This window comes from Ctenocephalides felis, unplaced genomic scaffold (genome assembly GCF_003426905.1).
Source record: "Ctenocephalides felis isolate EL2017-DRISC unplaced genomic scaffold, ASM342690v1 CF-g0.4_SCAFFOLD_03571, whole genome shotgun sequence".
In the NCBI taxonomy this organism is placed as follows: Eukaryota; Metazoa; Arthropoda; class Insecta; order Siphonaptera; family Pulicidae; genus Ctenocephalides; species Ctenocephalides felis.
The window spans coordinates 22901037-22916771 of NW_020539725.1; the positions used below are offsets into that span (position 1 = coordinate 22901037).

The window sequence follows — 15735 nt, forward strand, 5'->3', positions numbered from 1 at the left end:
ATAGCTGAAGAACCTAATGATTTAAATAGACACTCATTAATACTATTGTATCTCTGAATGCAACTTTCTCAATGTTTGAGGACATGGCAAGATAAATATTTGTCTCCAAAAATAGGAGACTATTTGTACAAACTTAAAGCTAGAAATATGTCCTCGGCTGTGAATTTTCTTCCTCTTAAATTTTAACACTTCTTAGAACATTTAATACTCTGTTACAATTTGTTCCTTAAATTATTGCATTATTTATGAATTCTTCTTATCCTATCTTCTTGAATAAAATTTTGAAAGCGTCATGCATTCCTTGGGTGTCAAAAGTCCTCTCAAGTCAAAACTCCTGCGCCTTGTTCGTGCATTTTGCAGCAATTTGCAGGTACCCCCAAGACACCTATTCATATAATAACATGTTGAAATATCTTGATTATATATTATAATTGCTGCAATTATTATAAAAAAAAATACCTTTGCGGGAACTGGTATTGGAATAGCTGAATATTTTAACCCGCACTTGACACTTATTTGGGTACTATAAAAACACTTTGCCATATTAAATTTCACTTAAATGTTCACTTAAACACAATTAATTAATTAGAAACAATACGAGTTCACAAACTTAGGTTATTCGTACAACGATCAAATACTTGACAGCTACTTGCACGAACCACGAACAATTTGTAGTTGAAATGAGTACACATGAGCCATCTGTTTTTAAAAATTGACACTACTCGAGAAGAAAACAGTTCAACGCGCATTTGTTCGAAGATAACTCCCCATGCGGCCCATACTCCATTTACCATTTTGACAGTTCATAGTTGCATTGTAATATTACTTTTAATTTTGTTTTTGTAATATTGACCAAGTACAGAACCGAAGATAAAGTGGATTATTGATAATGAAAGTCATTCACAATACAATACATATTAATAGGTTGTCAAATATCTTCCTTCCGCCTTTTTGTATTATAAACCAAGAGCAAAAAAGCGGATATTTGACAACCTAATATTACATTTTTACTTCTTATTTTATCAAATTGGGCCGGCCGTGGTCCCGTGGTAAGAACGTGGGCTAGCAAATCCTAGTCCCGGGTTCGAATCCAACCTCGGTCGGTTCGGTATCAAAGCAGCTTGATACCAAATTTTCACTTGAAATCATAGATTTCAAATATGATTTCAAGTGAAAATGGCCTTTCGTGGGCATAGCTGTAGTGGCAACATGCCACTTGGAAGTAAAAAGTCATCACTATTACAACAATTGTAATAATTCAGCACATAGAGATGGGACAACTGTTTGGGTTGCCATCTATAATAATTGTAAGATAATTGATCACAACAGCTCATAGAACTCATAAGTTCTGATCGCTGTTAAAGAATTTAACAAAGAAAAAAATTTTATCAAAGTAGTTATATAATCAGCGGCGGTACAGTGAGGTGGAAGGGTATTAACTAGGGTTTGTCGGTTTTCAAAAACCGGTTTTAAAAACCGGTTTTTTGACGAAATTTATGAAATTCGAAAACCGGTTTTTTAGTAAAAAAAGCCGGTTTTTACGTATAAATGGAAAATGACAAATATAGCCTAATATAAAATGTGATGCAGCGTTTTGATTCTTGGAATTATATCGTTTCAATAGCGTTTGGAATCTTATCAGTCTGCTATGGTTCCCAGAAAGGTTTTGTTATCTTTTGTCGAATGTATATATTAATTCTAATGTTTATACGAGTGTTTATATTAATTCAGATCAATGGACTTCTTGTTTCTTAATACTATTAACACTTACGGGACGGCACCGATTTCAAAACAATCTACTGTACCAGCTGTAAACTTGATTTCAATGTGTATGTTATGCAATTTGTTTGATAAAAATTTGTGGTCATTGAAGGACATACATTTATAATAAAAATTTATTTTTGATCATTTTATAAAGAATGGTGACGTTCAAAACAATTTCCAAAATGCATAGCTGGATGATTTTGATATGTTTTACAATAAAATGTTGTTCGCCGCCTTCCTCCTAGTGTTTTTCTGTCAAAACAGACAATACAATCCCTTTTTCTTTCTCTCGCATTTAGAATATGCCACTGATTAGTAGGTATATTTGTTCATTTTTGTGCTGCCATAATAGTTTTTTTTTTATTATATTGTCTAATAAGTCATTTGTAAAATATAAACTAAAATAATGTATTGGATGTCTTATATTGCTTGGTATTTGTAGTCGGGGTATTTATTGATGTATGTTAAACTCGATTATTGAAGGAAAATCATCTGTATGAATGTCTATTTAAAACTCATCTTCACTACTGTTTAATTCACAAAATTTACCAGTCGTTTTGCCATATTTCAAAGCGCTCGGTTGTTTTAAATATAAAAAAAAGGCTATGTAGCAAAGAAAAAAGCTGAAAATACTACTAAAATAACTTAAAATTAGTTTCAACATACAACACTGTTCATCACTGCTATATGTAATTTATTCAATTTTTCGATGCAAACTTAGTCATTGTTTATAAAATAGCTGTGCCTCACCAAGTATGTTTGTTCACTCAGGTGGACAGCCGTCCCCAAAGTGTTAAAATGCCATGGGACTTTGATCCAAGAGGGTCTCGAAAGAGCTCCCTAACCTAGAGGAAAACCCCCGATCCAGACGTTAATTTTAATCGATTATTTTCCTTCATTGCTATTGAATTCAGAGATTTTTTTACAATTACTCTAGTCTAGAAAGAAGGCTTATGGCCAGTAGTAATGTGTAATTGATTATGCTGAAAAATCTTAAAGTTTATTAAAATTAAATTGAGTACAACTTGACTAGTTAAATTTAAGTTGTTTTTTATGCAACTTTTTTGGCGATATATACCATGGTCTTGTGGAACTTACTGTAATATTACGGGCTTACGCAAGTAGTTTAGTTTTAAGGAATCATCAAAGTTTCAGAAAATGAGTAATTTTTTGACCTAAAATTAAAATTAGACGATTATTCCTTCATTGCTATTGAATTCAAAGATTTTTTTACAACTATTCTCGTGTAGAAAAAAGGCTTATGACCAGTAGTGGGACATATAATACTGTATATAATCATACAATAAGTTATCACAATATTATTTTAGCGCTAAAATTAAAATTGGCCGTTAAATAGACTAAAAAAATTACATATTTTAAAAAGATTGATTCTCTATGTTTTCTGATACGATTATATATTCAGTTACAATTAGACACTAATTCAGTTACAATTTGATACTGATTCAGTTACAACCATAGATAAACAAATATGTATAAATATTACAACATAGACCGTGCATTTATTCATTTTTTGTTTCTATTCATTTTTTCATGTTTTCCATGTATTGGAATAATCACTTTAATTGCGATGTTTTTAAAAAATTTGTTATATTATTTTCTAACTTTTACAATACTGAATTTATTCCAATATTTTTAATATTGTTCTTACACATTGAGTTTTCCATTTCCACAAAGAAATGAAAGCATCACATTTATTTGTTACTAAGACATTAGTAAATATTGATATTGTAGGACTAAATAATTAAAATTTCAACAAATAATAGTCGTATAGTAAAGACCAAGACCGACTTTCTATAAAACAAAAAATTGTTTTCATTGATTGGATAGCAAAAATCTAATGTTGTAAAACTATTTGAAAATGGTTAAATCGCATTCCTGTTCAGTTCTATATCCGATTTCATATTGTTTGTTTTTCAATTTGCCGTTCAATGACTTGAAATTTTATATGTCGTGCACAAAGTTTACGGATGGCACAGATATCTATAATGAAAATTTTTGTTTTATCATCTTTGATAACGAATAAAAAAATCTGCGTCACGTTGTTTATCAGTTAAAAAATAATCGTTTGTAAACAAAAATACACTTATCTTGAGACAGCAAAATTAGATGCTTTAACAAAACGCAAAGCTGTTGCTTTAACTTTTTTCTTGAATTATTTTGTAATAATAAGAATAAATAAGTTTTGAATGATACGGTGTGTATATAATTTAAACCTTAAGAAATAAATAGTTTTACAACATTAAATTTTTGCTTTTCAATGAATAAAAACTATTTAATATCGTTTTATATAATGTTTATAATTGCCATATACATTCATTTATATGCTATTTATGCATATATGTAATTCTAATTATTGGATCGTTGAATATTGTATTATTCGAGTCTTGTTTTCAATAATTTAGTAGAATATATTAGTATATGCAATAATATATGTATACAGAATGTAACTCATTGAAAAATTAAGTAATTCGAATATTAAGGGTGTATGATAGATTTTTTTATTTTCATTAATAGTATAATAATTTTGGTATAATAGTTTCTGCTAATGCTTATCAATAATTTTAATTAAAATAATTAATGTTTGACTGCATTCATTTTAACAGCTTTTAATAGTGTAAGATTATGATTTAAACTTTCCATCAAAGAACAAAAAAATACATAAAAATTATAAGTATTCTAAACGCGTTAATCGCCCCGATAATATCAGTAAGTAATTTTCATTTGCGCTATGGTAACTTTACTAGATAATTTAACTAAAAATGTATCTTAACTAAGGAAACTTAATATATAAAAAAAATTGACAAAATTTCTGGAAAAACACTAGTTTTGTACAACTTCTTAGGGGGGTTCTTTATACACGTAATCGATTTTTTAAGGATTTTTGGACCCCCCTCCTCCTTTGTGATACGTAGTGATATTCAAAATTTTCCCCAGCAAACATCACGTGTATTTCTGATCACAAAACAAATGATAAAATTTTGATTTTTTTTGAAAATATTTTGATTTTTTTTAAATCTATGTATAGAATAAATACACGTGATATCTTACTACACCCCTCCCTCCCACACGTGATATTTCGTGATTTTTTTTGTCAAGTAAGCAATTTTTGCTAAAATTTCGTGTCTTTTATATTAAATCTCATTATGAATGTATAATAATTGTTTTGTAGCCCTGGGTACACTTTACGAACATTTGCAGTTCAAATTCGATTAAATGACATTCAACACTTATACAACAAGTATGCGAGTGAAATTTGACTTTTTAACATTCTGGTTAAAACTGGTTTTATTTTTACCAAGTGAGATTACAATATATAAATAACAAAAAAACAACATACATATACACGTTCGGGGATCGCAAATTTCTAGAGAATTTTTTGAGATTGGCGTTATACAAATATACAATTATAAAATTAATGTATAAAATGTACAATTAATTGTGGTTATTTCGATCAATATTTCAGCTTAGATTATTTGTGGAATTTGTAGTTAATGCATATTGAAGATATAATATTTGCAAAAATAAATTTATATTTATTTATCGGTTATTGATATTTTATTATCTATTTTAATGTCTGTCCATAGTATTTCATAATATAGAAATTGTTTGACTTCGTTTTAATGTTGAGATATTCTATTATATAAAAATAAGTCGGGTTTTCCTTCCTGGCGATATAACTCCAGACGCACGAACCGATTTTGACGATTTTGCATTCGTTGGAAAGGTCTCGGACTCCGTGAGGTTTATAGCAAAGAAAATTGAAGAAAGATTTCAACAGAAAAGTGGAAAACACTTTTTCTTTTCTCACATACAGCGTTATCTCTGATACTTAGCATGTACTACAAACTAATATTTTTTGTTTTACTGCCACTCATTTGTTTGACAGCTACTCATTGTTCTCTGCTCAGTTAATTTCATGAGGCAAATCGGCATTGTGTTCACTGTGAAATTGTGCAAAAAAGTAAAAAAAAAGTTATTCGTTTTCTAACACTTCAATTCGAAACCATCAAATCAATCACATGTATTGTGCAAATTTTCATTCAATTTCAACAGCAGGCAATTTTCTTCTTGATCTTTTAATCACCAAACGAAATGTTACATAAAATGAAACCATCTGGTGGTGAAACGGAGTTCGCCCGGTTTGCTAGTTATGTATAATTTTGTCTGATGGAGATGTTTTTGTCTAACAAAGTATTTAATCTCAAGTGATTTTTTTAAGTTATATGCCCATATGCACTCATTTTTTGCCTTCTTGTTTATGTCAACTTATATTTTCAAAATTGTTTTGGAATGTTTAACAATACTAATTTATGTAGCAGAAACGTAGGCATACATTTACATGAAGTATAAGAACTTCATATTATCATAAATTATACGTTCTTTTTCACATAATTATATCAGTTACGAGCATGATAAGGAAATTTTTACAAATTTGTATTTATTTGTCGTAAGCAAATACTGTCATTAAGCAACCTTGGGTATAAATATGATGTTACTTATAAAATCAGATTTTATTCCTAATTGTTTATTAGTAATGATAATAAAAAAAATCAAGTTATAGTAAAATATTTGATATTTAAAAGCAATCACATAAAATTAGAATCCATGGCAGATAAATACGTAGAATTAGCACTTAATAAAATTAATTAATTTTGATGAAAATCCAACCCATAAAAATACATGCTTTTGTAGTTAATTATTTTAGAAACGCAAGCGTATGTTTTGTTGTTAATCAATATTTCTCTTACAAATCAATATTATTTTATAATATGAAATAAATAGGGCAATACTAACAGGTTGAATATCGGGAAGGATAAAAATGTACTGATTTTAATTATTTAATACTAAAAATACTTCTATTCGCGTATTATAAATATCGATAGGATAACCTCATTAAATGCAAAATATTTTTCTATCATGATTACGTCAACATTAAATCTCAGATTTGATTGTATTTGTGATGTTTTTGTTGTGATCCAAAGTCTGAAAAGTGTTCTTGAAAACATGTTATTTTAAATTATCATTATGTAACTTCATCACGCTCTATAATAAATATTCTCTATTACACACGATTTGAATTGTATACCAGAATTATAGTATGTAATACGAATATATTATAGAGTTTGTGAACTGAACTTTAACAATATAAAGCAGATTATTTATATTGTGATGTAATTGATGATTATTGAACCTAAACAGTACATATTTGAATTACTTGATACAATATTCATTTTATAAAAGAAGTAGATGACATTGTAATATGCTAATTAAACACCAATTAAGTTTTTCTAAAATTTATGAGCACTATAAAATTCGCGTGTCATTTTCTCGAATTATTCAAGAATCTTTTTGTTTTGTGTTTTTATTTACTAAAATCTAAAAATGCATTTTTTTCTTCTTTTTCTTTCTTACATTTTTGGTACTTCATTATGGTAAAAATGGCACCACTGCACATAGTTCATTAATTTTGTCATGTAGATCAAGCAAATGCACAAATAATACCTTTTACTTACCTGTATGCAAACAATAAAGAACTAAAATAATAAAAATTCTTCCCAAGATTTTTAATTAAACATTTTCTGAAATACACAAATCACTAAAATACAGCTGATAATAATAAAAAGATTCTACCGCATAAAAATAGTAACGAAACTAGTAGTGTATGGCATAGTGTCTTAAGACAAATTGCTGGAACTTCCCGTACCGTAATGAAATGATCGAGGAATATTGAATGATTTTAAATAGATTATTAAAAATACTGTAACATTTTCTAATATTTATAAGAATTATATAAACTGAATTACAAGGTTAAAATTATTTGTTTGAAGTATATAAGTAAGTTCTAAAACTTAGCTAGAATTAAAATTGAATTCTGAATTATTTTCGATATACACAAAAAAATAGGAATCGATTGCTTTTCGATTTTCAGTCCATTACTATAACTTACGCTACGGGAAGTTAAAGATCTGAATATATGTTGCTTAGATTGTATGTTAATTTGCGAATTACAATTCAACTGTGAAGTTTTCGATAATTGGAATATTTCTGAAATTTATGTAAAATAATTATGTAAAAGGTTCATATTTTTTTTTATTTTTCTCTACATTTGCTTTACGACTATAAGTGCCTTAATTAATAATTGATGTTTTGATAGTATGGAACTGTAAATCATCTACGTAATTGACTTTTTTTTATAATTAAATGATTGCTCTAGACTTTGATCTCGTTGTGAATCGAGAACATCCTTCGGCGTGCAAATGTAGTTACACTATTTCTACATTTCATGATAATAATGTAAACAGTTTAGATAAACATGCAAATATCTGTTTATTTTTATGTCTGTGGAACAGGAAAAAATACTCAATTCGCGTTATCAATTTTCTGAATATCGACACAGGGTCAAATAATCCAGATTTAGGCGGTGTATTGACACCACGTGATTTACTGATATGTTTTTGAACTTACTTATATTTTAATGTAATATATCAAATTTATATTTGATTATACTGTCAATACATTTTATTTTATTGATAAATTATACAAGAAATGTATAAGCGTTAATATTACTAGTGGTGCCCAACTCAAAAGCACCATTTATTAACAAGTAATACCACTTGGTATGGCAGTGTGAAAGCATCATATTAAAATTCAGATCAATTTCATTGTCCTAAGTACTATTGGATTTTAATTTGATTTTTAACCAATATTTTATACCAAATTTTTATACTTATACCATTTTTTCTTGTAACTAAAAATGCACGTGTTTGGGTATCACCACGAATCACCAAGGAGGAGGGGGGGTCTAAAATTCATTAAAAAATCGATTAATGGAAGTGATATTAATGGACTTAATATTAAGGACTCTCATCAACTCTTTCTGTTTAAACACAGTCTACTTCTAAAATGTGTAATTCAAGGGATATGGCCCTTTTCTTTGGATCCATGGCTATAAAAGTAAATAATATTTTTTAATGTACCATAAGCATAAAAACTTTTGATGTATAGTTAAAATTTCAAACGAGGGTAAATCATTTATATGCAATTTATATAATAATTAATATAATAAATGGTAGTCTGCCCGAAAGCAATTCCATTGTGTGAGAGCACAACAAATCAATAGTTTTTTTTTTCTTCACTCCCTGGTTTATTATTTCGAATATCCACTTTTATGCAATTTCCTTTCAAAACTTTTGCTTTCATGCCTCCTGGTCTAGTGCTTCGCTTTCAGTTCCCTTTATTTTCTCTTCGCTAGTAAGTCTTCGACCATCTACATTCTTCTTCTTCTCAATCATTATAGACCTTCTATTTTACCTTCGACTACATGGTGTTTGATTATTTGCCTAATTCTTTTTGGGCAAAATAGGTCAGACTCAGTTTCCTTTCTTTTTCAAGATCAGTAATAATTTTTTTGCCCACTCTTCTCAGCACCTCTTCATTTGTTATCTTGCCTGTCCACTTTATCTTCTGCATTCGAATAATATACGAGTATAATTGAAATGATTTAACTATAAAATAACTCACTAAAAACAACTTGCATCTAGAAACACTCGTATGTCAGGTCACTCATAAGTGGGGTATTATATTTATTGTATTATATATATATATACAGTGGCGCCGGAATCAAATTTTTGATGGGTGGGCTCGTTTTTTTTTTTTAAACATAACGAACGAAACATAACGTTTTTTTTTAAGAAACATTAGGACATATTAAACAAAATTATATGGTCCTCACGGTTCCGACGCCACTGTATATATATATATATATATATATATGTATATATATACATGTATATTTTTTAACTTCCCGTAGGGTAAGTTATTGTAATGGGCCGAAAATCGGAATTGAAAATTCTTACATTTCTCGACGTTTTGAAGGTTTCTGAACGTTTTGGCATACCTCAGAAAAAATGGATGTGTGTGTGTGTGTGTGTGTGTGTATGTATGTGTGGATACAAATTTCCAGTCACGTTTTAGGGCGCACGGATCAACCGATTTGAATGGTTCAAAAAACATTCGATTTCTATTGATTGGGAAAAGAGCTGATTAGTTTTTGGCAAAGGCAGGTCCAGCCGTTTCGGAGATACGGAGCAAAGAGTGCAGAAAATAGAAATCGAATTTTTGAGCGAACGGAGTATCCGATTTGAATGATCTAAAAAACATTCAATTAGTAATGATTGGGAGAAGTGTTTATTAGTTTTTGGCAAAGGCAGGCCTAGCCATTTCGAAGATACGGAGCTAAATATGTAAAAAATGGCAGTTTTTGAGAGAACTAAGCGTCCGATTTAAATGATTCAAAGAACTTTCTGCTTGTCTTAACAAAATAATTGATTTAGAAAAAAAATTTTGTTCCAATTTTTTTTTTTTTTTTTTTTTTTTTAGTATTTTGTATATCGAAAATATTTCAGATTTTATTTTTAATTCTGACTATAGTTCTAATATACTTTAGAAATAATTTCAACTCTGCAATTCGGTTTATATAATTCTTATAAATATTACACAATGTTACAATATTTATAATAATCTATTTGAAAACATTCAGTATTCCTCGAACATTTTGTTACGGTGCGGGAAGTTCCAGCAATTTGCCTTAAGGCACGATGCCATAATTGCCTCAAGACAGAATTCCACTTACAGCTAGTTTTAATTTTATTTGGCCTCTTGCTTATTCTGAGCATTTAGCCCCCCACAACATTTGTATTTATTGAAATTTTATACTAATTTTTAGTATAGAATGTAATCTGTACTTTTGACGTAGTTATAGAATTTATTGAAACTCTCTTTCGATAATTCAGGTTGTTGGGTTATAATTTAACCCTTGTAGCTGTGGACTGTATCAAACACTGATTTGTTGATATATTATGTATTTGTTGCAGTTCTAATTACAATCACTGATTTGTTACTAAGTTATAATGAAAGAAGATATATTTATTTTTATTGGTTATTTACATGTTGTTAAGGGGTTAGGGGTATTGGAATTTTTGAAAAATCGATTTTTATTTTTTTGCATTTTCATTAAGTGTAATATCTTGAAAATGTTCTCTGAAAATTTCAAGTTGATCCGATGATTACTTTTTGAGTTATTGGACTCTTACCAGCGCGTTGATGCAAGTGGAGAGCTCTATACTTATACTCAAGATTATTCTCCCTCACCTCCTGATGTTTTAAAAGCTTTTAAACCGATTTACGACGATCTCAGCAATAATAATTTACTTTCAAGATGTGTAGTTCAAGATTGAATCCAAAATCAGAAAAAATTAAAAGCTTCAACCAACTAGTGTAAAAAATATGCCTACTTTGGACTTTACTTTCAGAAGTGAACAACTAGTTCAATTAAAAACACTCCGCTACCCCCTCTACTAGGGGTAGCAACCATTCCATGTAAAGCATAATGCCCTGAGTTTGTCACCTTCATGGCCAATATAATAAAGCGAAAATACGTCCGAACATAATCTTTAATCTATTTATATTTATATCTTATTCTATGTTATTCTTAATTTTTCTTCAATTCTTGCTTTTTTATATCAAATTTCTAATTCATTATTTATTTTAGGTATGTGGCGTTACTGGACGGTCGTACACTTACGCACGTTTGAGAGACATGAGCGCTGCTATTGCTTCACGGCTGATAACAGTACTAAAGCTTCAGCCTTGCGACACAGTGGCGCTGGTTTCGCCTAATGTTCCTGAATTTCCGGCTGTTGTAATGGGAGGCGTAGAAGCAGGAACGATAATTACAACGGTTAATCCGCTATATACTGCAGGTAAAAATTATAATGGAGTTTTTCATTTACATTATATATATATGCTACTTTGATACAGTTTCACTTTGACGATAAGTGAAAACAATACTATTTATATTACCCCCTTGATCCGATCGCATAGAAGTTTCATTTAATTAACTAATTTTTCCTGCGTCTTAAAGTAAGAACTTTATCTTACTTTACAACTACAGGTAACCCCCGCGTAACACGATACTTCTATTATAGAAGTTTTATAACACGGCTTAAGAATAGATACCATCCCCCTTATAACGGTGTACTTTTAAAGCACGGGTTTGCTCTAACACGGTTTCAGAATTGAGCAAAACCATATTAAATTATAATATGATCTATGGGAATCAAACTTTATTTAATCTAAAATTGTAAAATCGCCGTATAATAGCTCATGTGTGAAACAAATACAAAAGATAACTATATTTGATACTTATTATTCGAGTGCGTACATTCTATAGATAAACTAGTGGGGTGTATGGCATCGTGACTTAAGGCAAATTGCTGGAACTTCCCGTACCGTAACGAAATGTTCGAGAAATATTAAATAGATTATAAATTAAATAGATTATAAATATTGTAACATTGTCTAATATTCATAAAATGTACTGAAATTGGAATTGAAATTGTTGAAATTATTTGTGTAAAGTATATTAGAAACTCTGGTCATTAAATTAAAATCTGAATTATTTTCGATATACAAAAAAATTTTTTTTTTAAAAAATTAGTTTTTTTTTTAAAAAAAAAAATTTTGATACATTTTTTTTTTCAAACTCAATTATTTTGTTAAAACAAGCAAAAAGTTCTTTGAATCATTTAATCGGACTCTTAGTTCCCTCAAAAACTGCCATTTTTTGCACATTTAGCTCTGTATTTTCAAAATGACAGGGCCTGCTTTTGCCAAAAACTAATAACCACTTTTTTTAAATCATTCAAATCGGATGCTCCGTTCTCTCAAAAACTCGATTTCTGTTTTCTGCACTCTTTGCTCTTTATCTCCGTAACTGCTGGACTTGCCTTTGCCAAAAACTAATCAGCACATCTTCCTATCAATAGGAATCGAACCATTCAAATCGGTTGGTCCGTGCGCACGAAAACGTGACCGAAAATTTGTTTCCATGCATACATACACACACACACAATTTTCTGAGGTATGCCAAAATGTACAGAAACCTTCAAAATGTCGAGAAATGTAAAAATTTTCAATTTAGATTTTTGGACGATTAAAATAACTTATCCTACGGGAAGTTAAAAATTCTTAAACAAAGGTCCTTTAAATAAAATGAGCATGAAATTTTAATAAAGAAAACTGTGCATGTGATAAATATATAAATATCTTTTCGCTAAAAGCAATCAATTGCAAATATAATTTTTTGTTGCAAAAAATAATGCACGAATCAGGAGGTAGTACAGAAAACTGATCAGAGGATGAGGATATATTCTAAAAAAATGATTGTGTTGGCTAGCACTTACCAGTTAATTATGAAAAAAAATCATATAATTTATGTAATGAATATTACTTCTTGAAAAAATAACAAATATTAACAATATTAATTTAAAATCATGAATGTAGCAGGTTTTTTCTTTGAAACGTACCCCTTATTTTTGTACTAGTTCTTTGTGCCGTATAACACGAATTTGCATTACACGCTACTTTTTTGGAACGTAACTACCGTGTTATCTATTACTGCATATCGATTAAACAAAAAATATTTTATAGTTTTGTCCCTTTTATTTTGTTAATCAAGTAATAGATGCTATTTTGTTTTATTCTGCTCTTTATAAAAAGGTTTATTCAATATAAAAAGGTCCAACCCTAATAATGATTTTTTCCAGAGGAAATATCTCGGCAATTCATCAACAGCGGATCAAAATGTGTCTTTGCCAGTGATGAGAGCGTATCTGTGGTAATTGAGGCTGTTAAATCTTTACCAGAACCTATTCCTATTATCGTCATCAGCACTGAAGGAAAGCCATGTCCTCAAGGATGCATCAAGTTTTCAGAGTTCAGTGATACGAAAAATGCAGACTTTTCTGTTTTAGATAAGGCTTTAGAACTTTCAAAACCGGTTAGTAGCTATATTTCATTTTGTTTCAAAAATTAATTTTCAACATGTTTTGCATATTAATTCCAAATTCCAAAATGTTTCTTTGGTAATGCTTGTTATTCATATGTGTTAATTAATTCTTATTCTTAAAAGATATCAATTTCGAATACAGTAAGGTTTCAAAACAAATGCTTCACTTCATACATCATCTAATTCTTTTAAAAAAAATATATAGTTAATATATCATAATGCTAAGATATCTATATTAGGGCGGGTCGATTTAAAGTCGACACATATGATTTTCGTATTCTAGGTATCAAAATAAGATACTCTTCTTAAGAAACCATACATGTAAAATGAATTCTGATGTCTCGTGCATTGACCCAAAGATAAGAGTTAAATTTTGAAAAACCTCTCTGGGGAGATCCAAGGTAGTGAACCGGCCTTCCAAAGTTAGTGGGGTCGGTCGTAAATTTTCAAATTTTGTCGCTTACTTTTCAGAATCAGAAATCATTTTAGAGGTATTTTAGAGGTACTTTAGCAAAGTATATTATTTTTATCCCTAGTATCCGAAAATCATATGTGCCTCTGCGACTTTTTTGACCCATACAAATCAACCCGCTTTGATCTATATGAAATACAACATTTATTTAAAAATCCTGAAGTTCTAGTAATTTGCTTTAAGGAACAATGCAGTACACTTTCTGTTAGATACTGGTATAAACTATATAAGAAAATGCTAAATATTTTTCGTACATTTGATTTATGATGTGATTCTGAAATCTTAAATTTTTTTAAAATTAGTTTTATCATATCTTTAAATTAATTTTTCAGAACGATGTATGCATGATGCCATATTCCAGTGGAACAACGGGATTGCCCAAAGGTGTTGAACTGACTCATAACAATATAGCCAGCAATTGTGAAATGCTCAAGGCTGGTGAAGTGCCTCTCGTCACGCCAGCATCAGGTAGATATTTAATACATAATTTGCAATTATGCACTTATGCATCGGATAAGAATGGAAAGAAGTACAACTTGACTGACTTTTGACCATAATTACAGAAATATATTGTTACAAAATATTATGTTTCTAAAAACTATATCAAAGGTAAATTATGATAAGACTGCGCGACACTAAAATTTTTCTTGAGATGTTATGATGGTTTTTAAGTAATTCGAGGACGCTGATTCCAAAAACAAAAACAGAAATTTGCTAACAGCTCTAGTTTTGAGATTTTATTTTATGCCTTTAAAAGTATTTTTATATGATTTTCGTGCATGGACAAGGCCTAACTTATTTCGTCATAAGCTTCAACAAGTGTCAGCCATCATGTGCATGTCCCATCTGCCTTGATATCGCTCCTCCAAAGTCCTGATGTCTTTGGAGGAGCGATATAAAGGATTGTGTTGGATAGCACTTACCAGTTAATTATGACAAAAAAATCATATAATTCATGTAATGTATTCATGGATACTCTCGCCCTGCTTTCGCTAATATCTCCAACATTTCGAAAAACCGTTTTAAATAGTGCGGGTTAGGAATTTAAATCAATTACATTAAATATATCAGTTTTTTAATTCTTCCTGTCCTCTGATACAATTTTCGTCGACGATTTCGGGAACACGGATGAAGCGATTTGAATAATTCAAAAAACATGCGATTCGTATTGATAAGGAGACGTGCTGATTAGTTTTTGGCGAAGGCAGGCCTAGCCGTTCCGAAGATATGGGCCAAAAGCGGTAACTCAGTTTTTAAGAGAACGGAGCGTCTGATTTAAATAATTCAAAAAACATTTTACTTGTATTAACAAGATGAAGAACTGATCAAATTTTCATGAAGCAGGTCTAGCGGTTTCGGAGATCTAGTAAAAAAAGTAAAAAAAATGTCAATTGGCGGTCAAAAATGATCATTAGACATATGCACATTAAATTATCAAATATTTTATAGAGATTATAACAATAAGTATAAATTTTGTTTACATTCCTATGGGTTCCGTACCAATGTTTATATCCGTTAGACGGCGACGCGGCGCTTCGATATTTCGTCTCCATGCAGTTAAAGCAGTACGATTGCTTTGAAAAAAAGTTCAGAATTTCCAAAATATTTCAAAATAAATTTTTCTTCAAAA

The 15735-nt window shown here is 29.7% G+C and overlaps 1 protein-coding gene across 1 annotated transcript; it reads left to right on the top strand.

Annotated features, from left to right (window-relative positions):
- Nucleotides 1-8688: 8688 nt before the first annotated feature.
- Nucleotides 8689-14656, top strand: LOC113385806 (4-coumarate--CoA ligase 1-like). The gene is made up of 4 exons (XM_026623639.1): nt 8689-8739; nt 11336-11546; nt 13392-13624; nt 14438-14656. Exons 1-4 carry the CDS (start codon nt 8689-8691, stop codon nt 14654-14656), a joined length of 714 nt encoding a protein of 237 aa, XP_026479424.1.
- Nucleotides 14657-15735: the final 1079 nt, after the last annotated feature.